The sequence below is a fragment of the Manacus candei genome, unplaced genomic scaffold (genome assembly GCF_025592945.1).
Source record: "Manacus candei isolate 608988 ecotype Guabito, Panama unplaced genomic scaffold, ASM2559294v1 h1tg000069l, whole genome shotgun sequence".
Lineage (NCBI taxonomy): Eukaryota > Metazoa > Chordata > Aves > Passeriformes > Pipridae > Manacus > Manacus candei.
The window spans coordinates 6,534,994-6,555,603 of NW_026138117.1; the positions used below are offsets into that span (position 1 = coordinate 6,534,994).

The 20,610-nt window shown below is 40.9% G+C and overlaps 1 protein-coding gene across 11 annotated transcripts in view; it reads right to left on the reverse strand.

The window, feature by feature from the left end:
• FHL2 (four and a half LIM domains 2) overlaps window positions 1-20,610 on the reverse strand; it is a 159,314-nt gene that overhangs the window by 21,665 nt on the left and 117,039 nt on the right. For 2 of the 11 annotated variants that reach the window (XM_051806879.1, XM_051806876.1), the window contains exon 2: window positions 11,712-11,828. The exons of 4 other annotated variants lie outside the window; for them this stretch is intronic. Coding sequence is in view for 1 of the 7 variants with exons in the window: in XM_051806872.1 (XP_051662832.1) it covers window positions 5,693-5,852 (160 nt within the window). In the remaining 6 variants the exon portion in view is untranslated. Of the gene's footprint in view, window positions 1-5,692; window positions 5,853-6,210; window positions 6,270-11,711; window positions 11,829-20,610 lie in introns of those variants that run through there. 5 more of the 11 variants (XM_051806880.1, XM_051806881.1, XM_051806873.1 and 2 more) reach the window with 5 other exon arrangements.

Genomic DNA, 20,610 nt, shown 5'->3' on the forward strand with positions numbered 1-20,610 from the left:
TGGGTAACCCTGTGCCCCATGATCTGGAGTTTATACTTACCTCGTAAATGAGACAGGGATGCTTAGGCAGATGTGTTTGCACTCCTTCTCTTTTAAATTTTTAAGGTGAGAAGAAAGCAGAAGAGTTTTTCTCTTGCTGCTGCTATGGAAGAGCAATCCTGAAGTAAACCCATCAAAAGAATTTGGTACCCTGCCTTCAAGAAATCAAGGCCCTTATGTTATGTCATTGGTCTCCCAGAACGGCCCTGTTAACGAGCCCATGCTGCTTTATCAGTGTCCACATCAAGGTTAGAATAGTAGAAGTCCAATTGCAGAGGTGTTCCTTGCTGTTTCTGAAAGTTTTGAGCTCAGAGTAGATATTCACAGATCTCTTAGAAGCTCCCCAGCAAAAGCCAGGTTTGATATTTGAAAAAAAATCGTAATAATAACAACAAAAAAACCCCAATAAAAATAGACCACAAGTAAATAGACCTCTTCCTAAATATCTCAATCAGGCCTTTAGATGCCAACTCTTAAAAGCTATTTTAAAAAAAGTTTAATCTCTAGTAGACTTTTTAAAGTCAACTTATTCTTCAAAATCACAGATTTTTCCAAGGACTCAGTTTCCTTGGAAATGGCTGACTTATTTTGCCTATGGTATAACATTCCAATGTCTCTTTTTAAGTATTTTAGAGCAATTTTCCGAGGAGACAGACTGCATTAACATGTGCAGATAACCAAAGCATACCTGGCTCCTGTCTGGATTGCACAGTCAGCCTATCATGACTTGGAAAGTGGATAGTGTGCTATTTAAGACTGTTTCCTTAACATAAATAATAAACACCCCCAAACAGAAAATGTTTCTTGTGTATTAAGGTTCCTCCTGCATCTGGTTAAAGTAATCCCTGTTATAGTAGTGGAGAAGGAATACTCTACTTGTGGTTTCTGTGTAGTTTATTGTGTTTGGCAGCTAATAAAGATCTGCTCCAATTTAGTCATTCTAGCAGTTGTAGAATGAGCACCAACGGTAGTAACTACAAATACCACAGAAGAACTGAGCATTGATGCTTTGAAAGTTTACCCCACACAATTTACACTATGATTATCTCAGGCTGACATTGAAATGACTGGAGGATGTGTGGTCTTACCAACCTTCCTGCACACATTTCAATTAGAAAAGGAGTCTATTGAAATAACATGGAGCATGACTCTTAAATCTACCACAGCAAGGAAGAGGACTGTTCAAGCAGAAAGGCTTGTTCTTATTTTCTATTTTAAAGCCTTTTTAAACTACTGTCTTCCTTCTTTCTCTTGCAGAAGAAGCAAAGCTTGCTCAAAGAGAAAGGTAGAACACTTGATATTACGTAAGTATAACAATTCATATTGCTAATAAGAGCATTTAAGCAGATAACAGAAAATGATAGAGGAGAAAAATAGTACATTAATAAACCTGATTATTATCTCTGGCCCTACCCTGCATAAGTAATGTATAAGCTAAGTGTCTGCAGACATTAAACTCCAGTGGAGGTTTATTTTTCCAGAAAAAGATTACTTTCTCTTATTGACAAGAACATTAGTAATCTCAGAGAAATTAGATCATAAGATAAAAATATCCAGAAATGCCATGTGCTACCATGCAGTGACATTTACAAATTCTCCTATATTTGTGAAATCCTGCACACTACTATCCAGGGCAAAAAAAACAGAACAGTGTCCCAAATATTCTGTTTTTCCTTCTTTATAGAAAGAATATAAGAAAATCTGGGAGGACTCTGTGGAAGAAGAATGCTTTTTTATTTGTTCTGACCTCTAGAAGAACAGCTCTGGTTCTGTTTACTGAGGTAAGACCACTAAGCCCCCTCCTGCCTGAGATAATTGACACATGCGGTGGTTTGGAGGATCAGTCAATGTATTCTTACAGCTGCTCTATAAAACTACTGTAGCAGTGGATGCCTCAGAGCTGTGAGGTATCCACACTTCTCTGCTCAGCTGCCATGCCCTTGGCCTTCCAATCATGACAAACAGGCTACGTAAACCTTAGAGGCTTATCCATTCATCTGGCACATGTTGGCAAAACAGATCAACTGCACCTGGGTGAAACCAGTTTGGTCCAATTTGTTTGGGGTTTGGGGCTGGAGACTGGACAGAGAGCAAAGAAATTATCTTCTAAGGTTGAGCCAAAGTACCTGTGGTGTGTAAGAGATAAAGAAGAAAGCAAGAAAGAGACAGAGAACCTGGGCACTTGGACAGAGGAGATCTTTTTGCATGCAAGATCCTTCCTAACTGAAGAAGGAAGATATTGAAACCACAGAGAGATGCATGGCATAGTATGGAGGGGTGGAATTCATCACAGCCAAGATCCTGGTCTCTGAAGACACTTTTGCTCTAAATCTCTAGAGTGCTTCAAAGCAATGGCAAAATACATCTAGGGAAATGCAACTCGCTACTTTTATTATGCAGATGAAGTAAAGAAAAAGTGATAGGCTTTAAGCCCTTATATCTGTGCTCATCAAGGATCTAGAACTACCTCACGCCATCAAAAGTGATATCTTAGACCTTGTCTGGTGTGGTTCATATATTTGCAACATTAAATTTGAAAACTTGCTGTGAAAGGGAGAGATAAATATGCTTATGTCAGCGTTATGCTCACCTACATTCCTCTTACAGCATATTACTATATGTGTAGTAGCCGTTCAGCATCCTAATTAATATAATTCAAGATAATAGAGAAGGGTATGTGAAAAGGAACAAAATTAGGACTGTAACTTTTTCACCTGGCACGAGTATTTTGATGATCATCCTTAAAAGAAGACTCTGGTGGTTTTTAATCAAATTCTGTCTATATAAATAGCTAATTAATATTGTTGAAATGTTAATGCTTCAGTGGCTGTCAGTGTATCCAAGATTTATTTTCATGAAACCTGTCATCACCCTGCCATTTCACACTCTCACTTGGGGTGAATCTGCATCACAAATAACTGTGCATATGTAAATGAAACATTAAAACTACACCATTAGAATTAATGAGTCTAAAAATGCAAATTATGAGATCCCCTAATCTCTGAAGCAGTACCCAAGTGAGGGAAGATGATTGCCTACAACACTACACCATCCAGAGTTTGTCTGAAGATGCTCAGGACAGATTTATCCATCAGAGAAACATAAATGAGACTTAGACCTGAATGTAACTGGTCCACGGGGACCTTGAAACAATGTGAGTGTGCTGGCCAGCAGCAACAGGCATTGCTTGTGGCTAATGGTGTTAACATTTATCCAATGCTCCCTGAACTCTGAATGTCCTGACCCCTGTGAGGCAAGGAAAGGCAAGGCAAGGAGATGAGGACATCAGCAGGTAAGAAGTTGCTTGGCTCAACCCCCTGGAGAACTGAGCCAGGGGTCACTTATGTGACTATAGGTCTTTGCAGCCCTCCTCATCCCTTTCTTTGGGGATGAAAGCTTGAATTTGCAGTGCAATGCAGCAAAAAACTGTCACTAACCCTTATAATTGTAGTTGTACTTTGTCACCAATCTTTGGGGGTTTTTTTGGCTCCTGACATTCAGAGCATGATGGGATTCTGGCAGACTGTGTTGTGTGTGATCAAAGGAGTTGTCTGATCTTTCTTCTAATGCAAGGTGTGCCATCTGGGAGAGCTGATGTCTGTATGGACAGAAAAGATGTGATTTCGGAGAAAGTGCTATCTTTAGACTTTGTTAAGAAACTGTATAATCGTAGGTAGGAAACAGATCATTATCTATACCTGAGTACTTCAGTTGGGAATCACCAATTCATGTTCTTCATGGAAGCTTCACATAGACAAACAATATCTGACACAGTATAAACACTGCTATGAGATAACAGTGATCTCACAAAAACTAGTGATATTTTCCCATAAATCCAAACCACCTGGAAGTGACTATTTGGTGCTTGCATGTGTAGGACTGCTGATTCCCATGGAAGCACATTTGGCAGAGTGGTGAGAACCAAAAATAGGTATATTCTACCCCTACACTTTAGCTATCTTGATCTTCTAAGCTTTCTCAAAAGACTACAAGAACTGGTCCATCCCCCAGCCTCAGGTGTACTAGCCAGATGGAGATGTCAGGTGGGAACCCCAGGTAACTTTTAAAAATTTGACTTCTCAACAATGGTATTTAGTGTCTTTTTGGCTGCCCTGCTCATCTCAACCACACGTTGGCTTGCAAGCCAAAGATCATTATCTATGCTATGGCTAGGGTAAAAGATAGTTTTATTGGTGCTCTGCTCTGGTTTTGATAGTGAATTTATGGTCTGTTAGGAACTGAGTTTTCAATATAGCAACTCATATCCTTTTTTTTAAATTTTTTCCAAATGTGGTCAAGAATACACACAGGCTCTATTGAAGGAGTAGCAATTAGAATGCATCCTTTCCCAGGTATATGTACAGGCGCAAAAACCAGAAAGTTTTATAAAATAAAAAATGTATACTATTTTTTTTGCCTGCGATATCCAAATACCTAAAGTAATCATTTTCAGAGTTTACCCTCTGGCTGCTAAAAGGCACAAAAGATTTTGCTCAGAAAGCAGGGAACCCCATAAATTTACGAAATTATGAAAATAGGGTTTGTAGCAAAAACCCAATGACAACCTTAATTGTAGCACTCCTTCACATTTGGATGCATTTGCATATCTAATAACATACAGCCTTATGTTAGTCTCTTTTAGCACAATTCCCATTTAAGATAACATATAAATATGCATAGCCATCAATAAAATGTTACAGCTACTGACCCTGGCAATCTCAGTGTCAATTAGCAATCTTAGTTAATATACCTCTAGATTGGAGTCAGGGGAGTAACAATCACAGACTGACTGACTTGCTGGTATATATTTTTTAAAAGATTTGCTTTCTTGTGCCTATGTGTGTCTCTGTACACAGCAAAGCTGAAATATGCAGGTCAACTAAATAAAAGCCGTATGCCTTTAGGGAAGGAGAAAGTTTAGAACAGCCATTAATGCAGACAATGAAAGTTAGTATTTCCTTTATTATGTACACAGAGAAATCCACACTAGCATACAGTAAGGACCTGGGTTATTGTGGCTGCACACACATGCACACAAAGAGAAGCACAAAAAGAAGGAATTCAGAGCTATTAATTAGGATCTGTATTCTAATTTATTCTCTCCACATAAAAAGGAGAAATACTATGCTGATGGCTCCCCATTTTTCCCACACACAATCTGTCCACAGTGTTCGCCTGCAAAGAGGAAAGGCTACCTTTGTTTCATGTGCATCTACTCTTGCTACAAAAATGCTCCTTTGTTGAGCTCGGCAGCAGTAGTGTGCACAGAGGTGTAAGGAATCAAAGACCTCAGCTTCTACTTTTTATCACCTCTCCAGTGGATTACACACGCAGCACAATACAGTCATTAAAAATAGTTACACATGAAAAGACACAGCGCCTCATCAGCTCGCTGATGTGTCACTTTACTGACGGACATGCAGCAGTAATTGCTGTGATAAGAAATTTGTCTTTTTCTGCTCTTTGCACCCCTCCTGTGCACTCAGAAGAAAGGGAGACTGGCAATCTCCCTTCTTGCATCCCTCCCCAACAACCCACTGGGGCATTAAACAACCCTCTCCTCCTCTCTGCACCCTTTGTTTAAAGCGACACCTTCTCATATATGTTCTGTGGGTAGTGGGGAGGGAAGGGGGAAAAAGGGATATTTACTTACAGAGCAGTAGCGGGCAGTTAATGTCACCTCCTGGACCAGGGACAGGGGGTCACATCCACTAACAAATGTGCAGAGAGCACACTGGCCTGCTTGCAGCAGAGAGCTGTACAGCCAGCTGGGGCTTTCTGCTGCCTGTGAAGAGCAGCTCTTCCGATTCCAGCTCTGCAGTCAGTGTTGTGTGGAAAGAGGCTGCTGCCTTCCCCAGCCTAGTGAAACCCCTCTCTATCATTTTACCATATAAGGAGACAAAAGCATTGGAGACACTCATTCTTTTAGACGCTCTGCAGCTGGCATTCGACACTTTCTCTATTCCAAGGGTGTCAATACTTCCCCCTCCTAAACATCTTGTCTTTCTTGGCTCCCTTCCTAAAATAAGGCTCCCCCTCCCCTCCTCTAGCCTTTGTTTCTCTAAACCCCTGATGCTTATTAATAACATGGGTTTGCTGAATCCAAGGGCTCACTCTTTAAGGGAAAGGTTTTACAGCAACTCAAGCCCAAACATTTGTAAGGCTCTTCACCTGGCTGGAAGAATAAAGTCTTTGGTTGAAATTGGTACCAGGCTTTATTTCCTTTGGTCATTTTGCCTGCTGTGACTTAGTGTCTTGTCCAAAGAAGAGTGAAGCAAGCTGTGTCTCTTCTCCTTCGTGGAACAGTGCATGTTTTTACGACGAGCAAGTGTGCAGGTGTTTCTTTACCAGCATTCAGAGCCCATTCTACTTTTTCTCCACCCTTCTTTCTTTCCAAGTTCCCCCGTAATCAGAAGGAAAGAGAAGAAAATTAACGAAATGAAAAAACCTCTTTGTGTAAGATAAAGCCAAAGGAACAGATTGTCTCAGCACATGCTCAGTATCCAGCGGAGAGCCCTGCCAGTGGGCACATGTTAAGGAGAGGGGGAACTATTAATCCTCCCATAACCAGGAACTAATTTTTCTGCTACAAAATCCAATTTCATCTATCAGCCATCCTACCAGAAACACATTCTGTTAATCAAAACAGTAAGGGTCCTGGAAAACCTCCCAGAGGGAAGAATTTGGATCAGAAGCACATGGGAGGTGTCTACTCTGTAGATTGAGGGGTAGGGTGGAGTGGCATTTCAGGGTAATTCTTCAGTAATGACTGGTGCTTGCCAAAGGGAGGTGCTTTAATTTGAATGCTTTCAACCTTAAAGGAAACCAGAAGGACAAAAGTATAAAGGACATTAGCCAGAGACAGCGTTGCTGTTGTTTGGCATCCAGAAGATGCAAAGTAGTCCGGTGTCCTTTCGTGTTGGACACCAGGTCCTGACACGTGTCTGGGCAGTGGCACAGATGTATACATGGATTAGCTAAGGGTTTTTCCTGCAAAACAAACGTATGCCAGAACTATGACCTGTACTTGCTGTTCTCTTGTGCACCCAAATGGTAATCAGATTTGGAATGGGGATGAAATGTATATGGTTGGTCTCAGTAATACTACAAATCTAGAAGAGCACAGACAGAATAAAATGGTGGAGAAGGGCAATTCCTAGTTTTTCTTTCAGAAGCCAAATCTCCTTAATAGATGTGAGTAATTTTGATGACCACCAATGCCCATGGGTCTGTTTGTCAGTTGATTCAGCCTTTGCCATTGCATTTTCAAAACAGAGGCATCATGCCCTGGAGGACTGACCATGGGCGTATAGGATTAAGGATGCCATGGCAATTAAATCTCATTTTAATCAAAGCTGCTGCACTGCCCAGCCACATGGGGAGTCCCTGACTCATCCCTTACATTTGCACTGGCAGTGGAAGATGAGTTAAACCAGACAGAGAGAAATTTTCAGTGAACCCTTGAGCTCCACTGGAGCTGCACCTATATCTTGGGAGAGCTACTGGTTGGGTTTCTAGCCCCACCACTGACTTGCTGGGTGCCCTTGGACAAGACAGTGCATCTTTCTGTTCTTTAGTTTCACTGTCTCTAAATATAGAGCTCAGGACAGCCAAAATTCTGTATGAGTTGCTGACAAATTTACAAAGGACTAGTTAGTGCATCATTATCATCATCATCATCATCATCATGAATTTTCTTTCTTTTAGATTCAACTGTTGCACAGTGACAATAATAATAATAATAATAATTTATTTCCATCTTAGTTGCAGTTCTTACCTCAGGTCTGGTTTAAAAATGTGTATAAAGAAGATGAAAATTAGATTTGGGCTATTTGAATAAGTTTATTTCCAAAGCTTCTAAATAAATTAAATATTCCAAATGTGTTAATTATTTTTTCAATTTCCGTGATATTTTCACTTCTCTGTCTGTCCACTGACAGCTGCTGCAGCAACTCTGACAGAAATTTTTTTATGTGACCCGTACACATAGAAGATGAGTATTCCACAATTACAAGTTAAAATATATACTGACTTCAGCTGAAATGGTTTAGTTTAACTGTTGCAGGTCATGGGTTGACTTCAGGAAAATAATTTTTTTCTGCTTTAATCTAATATCTCTGACTCCTTGAAAGCAGAGGAGTCGCTGCCAATTTAAAACCCAATGATCTATGGGCTCACTATGGGACTTAACTCTCAGCAGCCACATCAAGACTGCATGGAGCTGTGAATGGAATGAGGGAGAGTTACCAGGCAGCACCTTCCTTCATCCCATAATGAGATATATGGACTCCATCAAATACTACTAGGGAAGGTACAGGGAACCTCTGACCTCTTATCCTTCTTCAGGAGTTCCAAAACTGCTCCCTCCACATTTTATCTCATAAGTAAATATTCATCAGTGATTGGCAGCATACCACCCCCCACCAATTTCCCACAAGAATCAAATCCAATGGAGATAGGTGGGTGGGAGAAACCCAAATTTTCTTAATTGTCAGGGATATGGGAAGGAAAGGGCAGGGGCTTTTTTTCACTGGCAAATGTATTATGTCACCCACTTCTTTATATGTATATATATATATATATACAATTTTATTTCTACTTCATTGGTTCTCTGATTAACCCAGCACAGATCAGGCATCTTCAAGTCTTCAGAGGAGACAATTCAATAAAAACAGGGGCAGTGTTTCCAATAGTGGGTTAAATTTAAGAGTGGAAGTGCAAGTACCATTCAGTACAATCCTGTGAATTAGAAACACATCATATAGTTCATATTTTCCTCATGTATATAGCATTTATGTAGCGTATATTGCTTGTTCTTCAGTGGTATGTGTGTTTAGCAGCTTTAATTCTATATGTAGGATGCTGTACCTCACATATGGGAAAAAAGATGGGAAAAGTATCATTTTCATGGCAGGACTTCTCAATGATTTTACTAACCATTCATAAGTTTCACTTCAGCAACTGAGTTGATGCCAGAATAACTGTCATTTCAGCACTTATCTTCTTTTCTGGCTGAAAAGAGCGAACAAAGGAAAATAGAAATATTCCACTTCTAGCTGTCCCTTTCCACTATTTCCGCCAGTTTGAGACACGGAGAAATATAATGTCTCTGAGAGAGCAGGGGAGGTGGAAATCTACACTTATAAAGTGGCTAAGCTACTGGCTGATTCTTCTGTGTAACACAAGCTTTGTTTGAATATGAGAATATGCATTTAGGAGAACTGCTATTTTTGGCACTACTACTTAGGAGAAAAGACAACGCAGAAAGAATCGTGCCTTGCAGAATATACCACCTAAGGAGTCTTTCTGCTGTGCATTTTGCAAACAGACTTATCTGTTTGTATTGACCTTGTATTGACCTTTTGAGCCACCAGTGCACCTGTAATAAACGTGGGTAGAGCCCTTCCCAAATCTTCGTTCGCGAAGCCCAGCCATGATGATGACTTAGGAAGTAGTATAGACTTGTGCAGAGGTTGCATTTTAGTTCATTAAACCTAAAATAACACCCAGGCAATATTAAATCTTCCTGAAATTTCATTCTCATAAGATGTTCACAGATACATAGTTTTCCCCAAGTATATGAGGAATATGCAATGGATAAAAAGGTATTTTCAACATTTTTCTTTCTCAATTCAGTCTCCTGGTCACAAAGCTTTTTGCAATATTTTGATCTTCTTTTCTCCCCCTAGGTAACTTGATCCTCAAGCAGAAATACTCAGCAAGCAAGAAATATCAGGGTTTTACAGATTCTGATGAAGGAATTACGGACATCCTTGGACAATCCATTAAAACCACCACTGTCACTGCAGATAATGAAAGTCTGTCTGCTTTGGGATGATGCAAGACTTATTTGATTTTTGGGAGGATGTTTAGCCTGAATCAATGTGAAAAGATTAGTGTTTTAGAAACTCCAATCTGATCTGGAAAAAAAAGTGTTTCCATGTTTGCTTTCTTAATATGTTTGAATGGTTTTCACATACAGTGTTAAATGATTTTCCTCAGTAATTTAGATGCTATGGTTCAGTAGCTTCAAAGATCTTCTGATTTTGTATGGGAAAAGTTATCTTTAGAAGGATAATGTAATGCTATGTTATAACACAGATGATATAGACTCAAACCCAAGTGTGTTTCTGTAATATAGTGATATGGGATGGAGCTGAAAGCATTTTAGACCATTATGGTCAGATTGGACAAAGATTTCATTCAGTTTTTAAATTTAGTCTGGACCTTCTATGGAGCTAACCCTAGTTTCATTCAGAGAAATCTATCCCTGAAAAGAGGTGTCCCAAGGTGAATGTGGCAGTGAGACACTGGTCAATATGTGGTCTGGTAGTGTCATTGTAATTGCTCCTATGCCCCTTTGTGGACAAGTGAGATGTGGAGAGGGTTTGCAATGGATGACCCAGGCAGCTGTATCCCTGCTGCTTTCCCCTCTCCCAGCTGAGCAGACAAACAGCTGTTGACACTGATGAGCAGAGGAACATGGATTGATCACAGAGACGAAGAGTAGTGGTGCTTCAAAGGAGCAGACAACACATCCAAGGAAGCCTCAAGGAGCAATACAGCGTTTAAAGGAACCGGTATCTGCTAAGACAAATCCTTCTTGCTAATAGTTAGGTTTTCAGCAGCTTGGAAAGCTGAGGCAACTTGTTACAGGACTGACAGGTCCTTCACTGGACAAGAAACACCATCAGAAGATCCATCCCACGTCCTCATGGATTTAAGAAAAGCCATAAAATCCATTGCAGGATAAAGGCAGCCCATCAAACAATTCCCCAAGCAGTAGTTTTCTGTACCATGTAAGGCAGCCACCTTGAATAGCCCTCACCAGGCTGCTGACTGAGCGAAGAAGAAATAAGGAAGAGCTGTAACAAAGAGAGTGGAAAACAACAATTTCCCCCCCTACTTTCTCTACCATTCTTTCTCCTTCTTTCCCCTCTCTAAGGAACAGATGGTGCCTCTACTTTTAAGGAAACTAGAGTGAAGCATTTGGATCTTTGCCATCTGCACAATTCTTTGGATTATAAGTGTTCTTTAAACCCCTCAGCTCCATAGTATGTTTATCTGTAACCAGGGACAGGGACTTTGGCGGCATGTCTTTGGAAGCACTTTGGAACAGAGAGATACAACCTCCAACAAGAGGTGAGCAAGCAGTCTTTAGGAATGATGACTCTAAATGATGATAATGCGAAGACCTATGCCGAGAAGCTGTTGCTTCTTCCCTTTCCTCTGGATTCAACTTGACTGTCATGTGGGGCCTGAATATGACAGATAAGCAGAGTATTTTGGGTTTCCTACCCATCCAGATGGAACCTGGAATGTCAAATTGCTACAGAGGCTGCAGTAATTGCTGGTCTTCTGAACTGGCAAATACTAACCCTTACTTTCGGATTTATTAATTTCAGTAAACTCATGATTTATCATTCCCTGTTCCAGACACATGAAACAAACACACTGTGATTGTTCAGAAAAACTAATCACTCTGTGTTTCTGATAGGATGAGAGACTTGTTATTCTATACAAAATAGCTCATATTCCCTGTGGTGTTCCCAGCAGAACCCTTCAGTGTTTTAGGTGAAATCCCCTTTCCATAATCCTCCCCCTCCCACTGACCCACTGCTCATGGCTTCTCCAAAATGTTACTTCTGTGTGAATAATTTCCTTCTACTCACCTTAGTACTTTTTCTGTCTCAATTTCTGATATCTATTATGACCCTCTTGAAATAGCCAACAGCAACATTTGAAATTGCCATTCCACTTTATGAGGCAGCCAGAGGCCTTGGGAGCTTCTGGAAAAGATAGGTTTGACAAAGTGAGCAGCTGGCAAACACCTCAAGAACCTACCTAAGTAACTTCCGAGACAGAAGTGACAATGTCTAACTCATCCCTGGCAAATCTTTGTCTGATTTGCCCTTAAGGATTAACATTAGGGCTCCACAACCTTCGAAGTTGAATGAGCATAAGTTTTTTTGGTCAAACAGGGATGTAAAACGAAGGAGAGAGAGACGGAGAGGATGAGGGAGGGAGGGAGGTTGGTTCAGAGTAAAGTTTTCATGCCCGTAAAGGATTAATAGTTCCAGGCACAACCTGTAATTTGTAGTTATTCAGATCACACCATAGCAATATGAGAATCATTGAACAGAAGGGCTCCTCCAATTTGTTATGCTGCTCTTGGGAACTCAGAAATGTCTTGGGAAGAATGTGAGAAGAGAATGTAATGATATTTCCTCACAATATTATGCCAGTCTACAAGAACTTTTGAGTTGGGGATTTCTCAACCTGGAGGCAGTAATCATACTGAATATCACTTTCATGAAGTGATATCACTTGCACAGTTCCCTCCTGATTCCCTGTAAGGAAATTCAGTTTCCTGTTACAGGTAGCCCTATTCTGTGTTGTTGAAAAAACATCTTCCTTTTGTTAATTTCAAGCATATTACCCACTAGTTTTGTCTGAGGCCTCCTAGGTCTTACCTTTGGAGAGATAATGAGCAACTGATCTTTATTCATGTGCTACAGGCTGTTCATGTCTTTGTCTATTTTTATCATAACTCCCCTCAGCCACCTCTCTCCTAGGCTGAGGAGTACCAGTCTACCTATTCAGTCTGTATGAAAGCTGCTCCCTTTGTTTCACCATTCCTCCTCAAACTTTTTCCAATATGACTATTTACTTTTTTACATTATATGGCCTAAATTTTAACATTCAGTTTGCTTTTTGGCTGCATTTGTTTGGGGTTTTTTTGTAAACCTATATAACCTCTAAATTTTACACCCAGGTAGACATCTCAGAACCATTACTTTATAGCTAAAGTTAGATTTTCCCCCACATTCACTGCTTTATGGTTATCTACATTCAGTTTAGGATGCTGTTCCAGTGCCCACTCATCCTGTCGCCTAAGATCCTTTTTTTTTTTTCCTCAACCTTAGAAGAATTTCCACTAATTATCTTCTATTAATATTTTTACTGTAAAACCTGCCTGTTTATCTTTCAATTGATTTTATGTAATACATGCAAATATTTTCCCTCTTACCATGTTACTGAGTAAGTGTTTTTAAGGGTGTATGGTGAGGACCCTTATTGAGTACATGGAAAAGGACAAATAAGCAGATGCTGTCAACCAAAGGTCTCCTGTATCCCCATGCTGCTTATTATCTTACAGGAACACAATGGATCTGCAGAGCGTGATTTCTCCTTACCAAGGTATATTGAATTTCTCCAATTTATCATATTTACACATCTACTCTATCCTGTATAGTGATTTCTACTAAATTTATCTGTCTTACCAGGCTCTATTTCTCTTGGTCTCTCTTGGAACCATTTAAAAAGGCTGACACTGTATTGGATACATTCAGGTGCTCAGTTTTAAGTCTGTTTTAAATAAAAGGCCATGCACTGTTATTATTTCAGCTAATTCATCCTTCAGCCCCTTTTGAGTGAGCACCATCTGGTTCTAACATTTTCTTCCTATTCATTTTTTTAATTTGTTCCATACCTCTTCTACAGATGCTTCAGCTTGAAATAGATCCTCTGATGATCCCCATAAGGAAGCATTCCACTGAAGGAAGCTTTCCAAGTTCCTCACAGTGAACACAGGAACAAAAAAAAAAAAAAGATCACTTAGCCTTTTCTGTTACAGCCATTTCTTCCCCAAGGACTGTTGGCCCTATCATTCCTCAAACCCTTCAACTTGCCTAGCGTTCAAAAACATACAGTTAGTTGCAAATCACTTCCCAGACCACTTCAGACTCATAATATTTTGATGTAAGTAGAAACAGTCCCCCTCTCCAATCTGAATACGACTGGGGACATCCTATTTTGCAGAAAGATCCTTCTGTATGGCAACAACTATTTTTCTTCTCAACTACTGTTTGTATATACTACAGATAAACTGAGAGGGTCTGAGACATAGGCTCAGACATATATTATGATTGAATATATGAACTTAGATTGTGCACTCTGAAGTAGAGTCCTTGCTGTTGATCCCCTTTGGCCTGTGCTTACTTTGAACCCTATAACTGCTCATGCCCTTTAAATAATAGGATTAAAGTAATCATTTGGTTGCTGATGTGAATTTCATATCTAACACTTCCCATAGAGCTGAAAAAATATACCATCCATTGTCAGTCTGATAGACTTATGGATTTTGTTTGTCCCTACCAAGTTTGTATTCACATGGCTGTCTAGTGGAGTTGCTGTCTTAATGTGAATGAAATTCAAATGTTTTGAGTAAAATGAAATAAAAACTTGTAACAATGGCTTGTCTTGGATATAATGTGTCTCGTGCTGGAAGATAAGTAATTTTTCTGAATCATTAGAGAGGAGTCAGAACCACATTATGAAGCTGTGCTAGTCCTTTTGTTTATCCCTAATGTTTAACCATAAAGTCTAGTGAGTCCTTGCTGGGTTGCTATAATGTAAATGCTTTAAATGGCTGAGCAGTGCCCATTTGGCTGGCTGATCCCTGAAGGGCCTGCCCACAGTGATGCTGACTCTTCCTTATATCCAGAAGTATTTCTAGGAATCCAGACCCCTCATTTGCAACAGGGGGTTTCTAAGACTTGGATGTCCAGAAAAAAATGTGCGGAAGGGGCTGGCTTGTCTGGCAGCAGACACAGCACTGGCTGGCAGCAGGAACTTAACTTGCAGGGGAGGGCAGAGGAAGACATGAGGAAGGCAGACTGGTCTGCTTGGCTGCCTAGGGCACTTCTACAGGCATGCTCACTCTGCTTCTCCTGATGGCTTTCTGTGTGAGTATGCCTCGGACCCAGAGCTGTCAGCCATTTCCTTTAGTAAGCTGCATATCCACCCTACCTTTGCATTAGTAAACCCGGGGAAAAGGCAGAAAGAAGGCATGACTGTAGGTACTTGAGCAGGTATCCAGGATAAGATTCTGGTCACAAATCATAGAACATAGAACCACAGAATATTTTGGGTTGGAAAGGACCTAAAAGATCCTGTTCCAAGCCCTCAGCCATGGGCGGGGCCACCTTCCACTAGACCAAGTTGCTCAGAGCCCCATCCAACTTGGCCTTGAACACTCTCAGTGAGGTTATCCACAACTTCTCTGGGCAACCTGTTCCTGTATCTCATCCCCCTCATAGTAAAGAATTTCTTCCTAACATCTAATCTAAACCCGCTCTCAGTCTGAAGCAATTCTGCCCTGTCCTGTAACTACATACCCTTGCAAAAAGTTCCTCTCCATATTTCTTGTAGGCTCCCTTCAGGTACTGGAAGGCCACAATTAAGTCACCCCAAAGCCTTCTTTTCTCCAGGCTTAACAATTCCAATTCTCTCAGCCTTTCCTCATAGCAGAGGTGCTCCAGCCCTCTAATCATCTTGGTGGCACTGCACTGGGCTCGCTCCAACAGATCCATGTATTTCCTGTGCTGGGGCCTCCAGAGGTGACTGCAGTGCTCCAGGTGATGTCTCCCCGGAGTAGAGAAGAGGGACAGAATCATCTCCCTTGACCTGCTGGTTACACTGCTTTTGATGCAGCCCGGGACATGGTCAACTTTCTGGGCTGCAAGCCCACATTGCCAGGTCCAGCCTCTCACCCACCCGCACCCCAAAGTCCTTCTCAGCAGGGCTGCTCTTGATCTGTTCATCCCCAGCCTGTATTGATACTGGCAGATGCATCCAGGTGCAGTACCTTGTACTTGGTCTTGTTAAATCTCCAGAAATTCCCATTGGCCCTCTTCTTGAATTTGCCCAGGTCCCTATGGATGGCATCCTGTCCTTCAGGTGTGTGTCAACCTCACCACTCAGCTTGGTGTCACCTGCAAACTTCCAGGCACGATACGCCGGATATCCCCATGCCCTTCATGTGCAAAGTCTACATCAACTCAGCTTCTCTCATTCAACAAATAAGGGAACCATTGCCAAAAGCAGTCAACTACGAGGAGTGGCAGACTCCAGTAACAAGTAATGATAACAAGGGGAGAAAAGACTAGGACAAAGCAAAGACCATGCATGGCCACAGGTGATGCCCAACATACAAGCTGGGTGCTCCTGCTCATAGCGGTAGGAGTGGGTGGCCCAGACACACCACCCCGTGTGTTCGTCCTGCCACTGGAAACAAAGTGAGAGCTGCTGAGAAGAAAAGGTGGATGAACAAATTACCCTTGTACACTGCAAACTCCTTGTGCCAGTGGCAGGGTGATCTTCTCAGGGTGGCCCCATCACCCACTCCTTTGCTCCCTTTAACTTCCCCAATTGCATCTAATACCTGCAGTTTGTGCTAGCCAAAACACTACAGAAGGTGGTCCAAAGTGAACAAACTCTTTCACACCCTTTCATTTTGAGATGGCAAAGTCATTTCTGCACACTATCACTCTCTGTTACAGCCCCACCAAGTGAGGAAAAATTCCTCACAAAATATTTCCACTTCCTATATGGGCAGTTGTTTCCACCAGAAACACTTTCCATTCATTTGATTTGCTTTGTCTGTGTTCTGAGTCCCAGGTTGGACCTGGAAGCAGACCTTCAAGGATTCCTATAGCACCAGGGTAGCCTTGGTTTGCCTCATGAATCTCCAGACAATACCCCAAAACACATCAATATACAGGAATATTAATACAAGAAGTAATAATTACCAAGGAGAAAGATGAGAAGTAAGCATGACCCGGTTCTTATTATAGAGTCTACATTACTAAGCATCATGGTTCATAAAAGTAGAAAGGAGAGTTTCCTGGTCAACAAATCTGCTCCTTGATCAATAAAATGCTTTGTGCAACCTTTGCAAATAACCTGGCAACCATCTCATCTTATTTTAACTGACCAAATATTAGCTGACCCAAACAAGCCACTCACGATCCTGCTACAGTGGATGGAGAAAGAGAGGTGTTTGTGAAGAGTGATTTGTTAGACGACTGTTGCACATAACATGAATTACTCCATAAGTGTGTTTTTCTTTTCCCCATTGAATTTAGAGGGAATCCAGCTGTCTTCTGCAGTCCTGACTTTGGTCTCCATCTGCCAATCTGAAGCACACTTCAGCACCTGAGTCTGCCCTCAGATCTGGCCCTTACTTCTCCTTTCTGAATTAGGAAAATGTGTTATTTTTTCTGTCCTAAAAAGATGTTAAGATGTTGAGAGAATAAATACTTAGTGTGAAATGCACGTCATACAAGTGTATAACACACAATGTGTTTAAGCTGTGCTCACACAAATTCCTGGGTCGGGGCTAATGCAGTGTAGTTGTACAGCAGAGTTTATTCTAAGATCTTTTTTCTGTTGTTCTGCACCAAAAGTGCCATGTTGTATCTCTCTCTTCATATTATAATTAGTGTTCTAAGCCTTGAGTGTCCTGCTACCCTCTACACCCAACACTGGAGGCTGTGGAATGTGTTGCAATGGAAATCATGCATAGGAAATTAGGTTACCCAGCATTTAAAATATGGGCTAAGTAACTGAATAATGGGTTTCTGTGTAGTGGCACCTGTGGATTGCAGGTATTTCTGGTTTATGGTAATCTCTGTGAGTGCTGGGCTTTGCTTCCCTAGCCACAGACTACTAGAAAGGAGCACTAGTCAGTGCTGTCTACTTCCCTCCTACAGAAAGCATGCAAATTTCTAGGGAGGCTTTGGTGAAAATCTATTAAGCTTGACAGGGAATATGGTGACCTGGAAGCCCATTAGCTTTGTTTATGAAATGTGTGAAACAACTTCTGTCCCCATATAAGTGCCCATTCTATTCTCATGATAAAGTGGTTTCATAGTATACTTATTTTCCTTTCTTAAAGGAGAGTTTTCCTCTAAGTTGTTGTGGTATGGAAGTTCCACAGACATAGTAGAAAAAAAAATACAAAAGAGAACCTGTAAAACTGGCTCTGTAAATAAAAATTACTGAAAATATGAAGTGAGACTGAGGGAAAATATTTTTTCTTCCATCTCTTTCAGTTTCGCTACTTCTTGGTGGTATGTCTTAACAGTAGCCAGTAAATCAACCTGCAGCAGAAACATTTTGAGTTTTATGAAGTCGATGAATCCCCTTGAAATGTTTGTGGTAGTCTTCCTTCCATGTTTGTCAGAGGCAGTTGAACAAAATCAGGCAAAATTGCTCCAGCTGCTTTTAGAAAAACTAGGATTTTGTGTAATATGACCTATGCTTCTCAAAGCTAATCAGTGTTAGATGATGCACATTGTTGAAACAGCCTGAGATTTATCAGCATGAAACTGTACTCACTGTGACATAATGCTGAAGATAAAATATTGTAGTCAGTAATAATTCATCTCACTGAAAAACAATTGTGTCAGAGTGTCTGTGCTTTGGTTAGACAGTACACAGCTACAAAAAAAAGGAAAAATGGTAAGAAAAAATATTAAAACACACATTGGTGGTGCAAATCTACACAAGTAGATTAGAAGGAAAGGAAATAGATCTGAGTTTTGCTAAAATTAGTGGATATTTCTGGGAAAACTCCTATTGATATCTGTGGGGCCAGGATTTCACCCCCTAGTTAGTATTCGCATTCACTTTCTTCTCTGGTTTTCTTCCTTATAAAATAGCCTTTTACATTTTCTGTATTACAGAAGCATTTGAATAAGTCTGCCCCCTCCCAACCTCTTGCCAGCTGCAGTCAAAGGTCTGCCTTGTTCTGATGACTTGCTGTTTGGAAGGGAAAAAGTAAAGTTATTCATCCATTAATCATATTTTCAAATGCTAGGTAAGAACAAAGTATTATTGTTGGAAAGACTGCCTTTAGAATGAGTTCACTTTGTAAATAGCCTTTGGATCTTTTTGTTTAATTTCACTTTTAAATTCAAGTCCAGTGAAAAATCACTTCATTATTGTTTATATTCCTGCATTTTATTCAAGCTAAAGACCTTTGGTCAACACAGGGTTTTTTTAAAAAACCTAAAGTTTTGCAGTACATGATTGGAATGCTGCTTCTGCTTCTTGTTTTTAAAAGGAAACACTGTCAATACACCAGTGGCATTACTTTTACATTAAGTGTAAAAGCAGAATGATTTTCTTATTTTCATTGTTTTAGCCTGAGGCTTGGATGATAGACAAACAATTTGAGGACATGAGAAAATTTCTAGTATGGGAGAAGTGAGACTACTCTATAAAAAATATTAGTTTTGCACACAATTTCTTTATTGCACAATTTACTGTGGAGGCACATCAACTTAGCTTAACAGAAAGGTCTTGGAATAAACAGACCAAGTGGAGCAAAGGACCAGTGAAGGCAGCTGCCATCTCCCACTGGGATCCCTCTAAAACTCTGCACTCTGGTGGGACACACTACCTTTGGGATAACTTACAAAACTCATCTCACCAGTGCTGTGGAGCTGAAGGTTGGAGCTCTGTGCACATCTGAGCAGACTATGGTCTAGCTGCAAGACTGTTACTGCTGAAGAACAGGGAGACATGTGGAGATGCTGGCTGCAGTGTCTGAAGACATTAAGCCTGCCGAGGTATTGATGCGGGGACAATAAGCCTCAACATAAGATAGGCACATGTGCAGACAATTTGGTATTTTACATTCCTTTTTTTTTTCCACTTACATGCTGTTCTTGACATGAAAGGTGGAACAAACTTGTTCCTAAATATGTTGCTTCAGCTTTATCTACACGGACTGTCACAGCCCCCACCAGCATAAGCGTGGAGAGCTCAGACAGACATGTTCATTGAGGACATCCACCATGGCAGTGGGTCCCCATTGTAGGTAAGGCTGGATACATGGGAGCACCTCCAGAGGCATATCTGCAATCATAAATCAAATAGGACACCAGGATGCTGCCAGGCACTGAGACTCAGTCAGCCATGCTGGTCAGTTGCCCAGACACTGTATGGGGCTCTCCCACCTGGGCACGGCTTAAGAGCAAATCCTATCCCTAGGATATGTTTTGGATGTGGCCACTAAATTTCAGAGGCTATGAGTGTGTAAAGGCCTGGGCACAGCTCAGGGCTGCCTCTCCTGCAGGAGCACTGTCAGGTGTATTGCACGTGTTGCCATGGCAAAGCCCAGGAGGCAGCCCTGGGACCAGACCCAACTTCTCCACGTCCACTGGCCCAATAGCACCTGATGTAAACACTCACCACTCATCTAAAGTCAGTGGATCTCCAGCAGCTTTAGACCAACTAATGATCTACCCTTCTGCCTTTGAAATCCTTACTTAGGATCTGAGCTCAGTCTCAAACTGAGTTGGGCTGTCCTTTGGGCTTTGTGTCAGGTCTAGGGAGTCGTGCTCCCCAGGTACTTGGGTACCAGGGACAAAAGATCCTGTCCAAGCCTGTGTAGGGCTCAGCATTTTGAAAAAAGCTGTCTTTCATTTAATTTCCTAAATAATGGAATAGTAAACAAACTCTGGTGTAAAGTGTGATAGCTTTAGCTTTGGGACTAAAAGTTAATTGATATTTCTTACCTTTGTGTCACACTTAGTGATCCTTGGATTTGAAAACCTTTGGTTATAAGAATGTTTATAATAAAAATGTATCTGTAAATGCATCTAAACAAGTGTACACACATACTCAATCTTATTTTCCCCAAGAGCTCTTCTTTTATTGGCTTAATTTGAAAATTAATGCTCTCATGAGATTAAAAGTAATTTAAGGTAACAATAGACT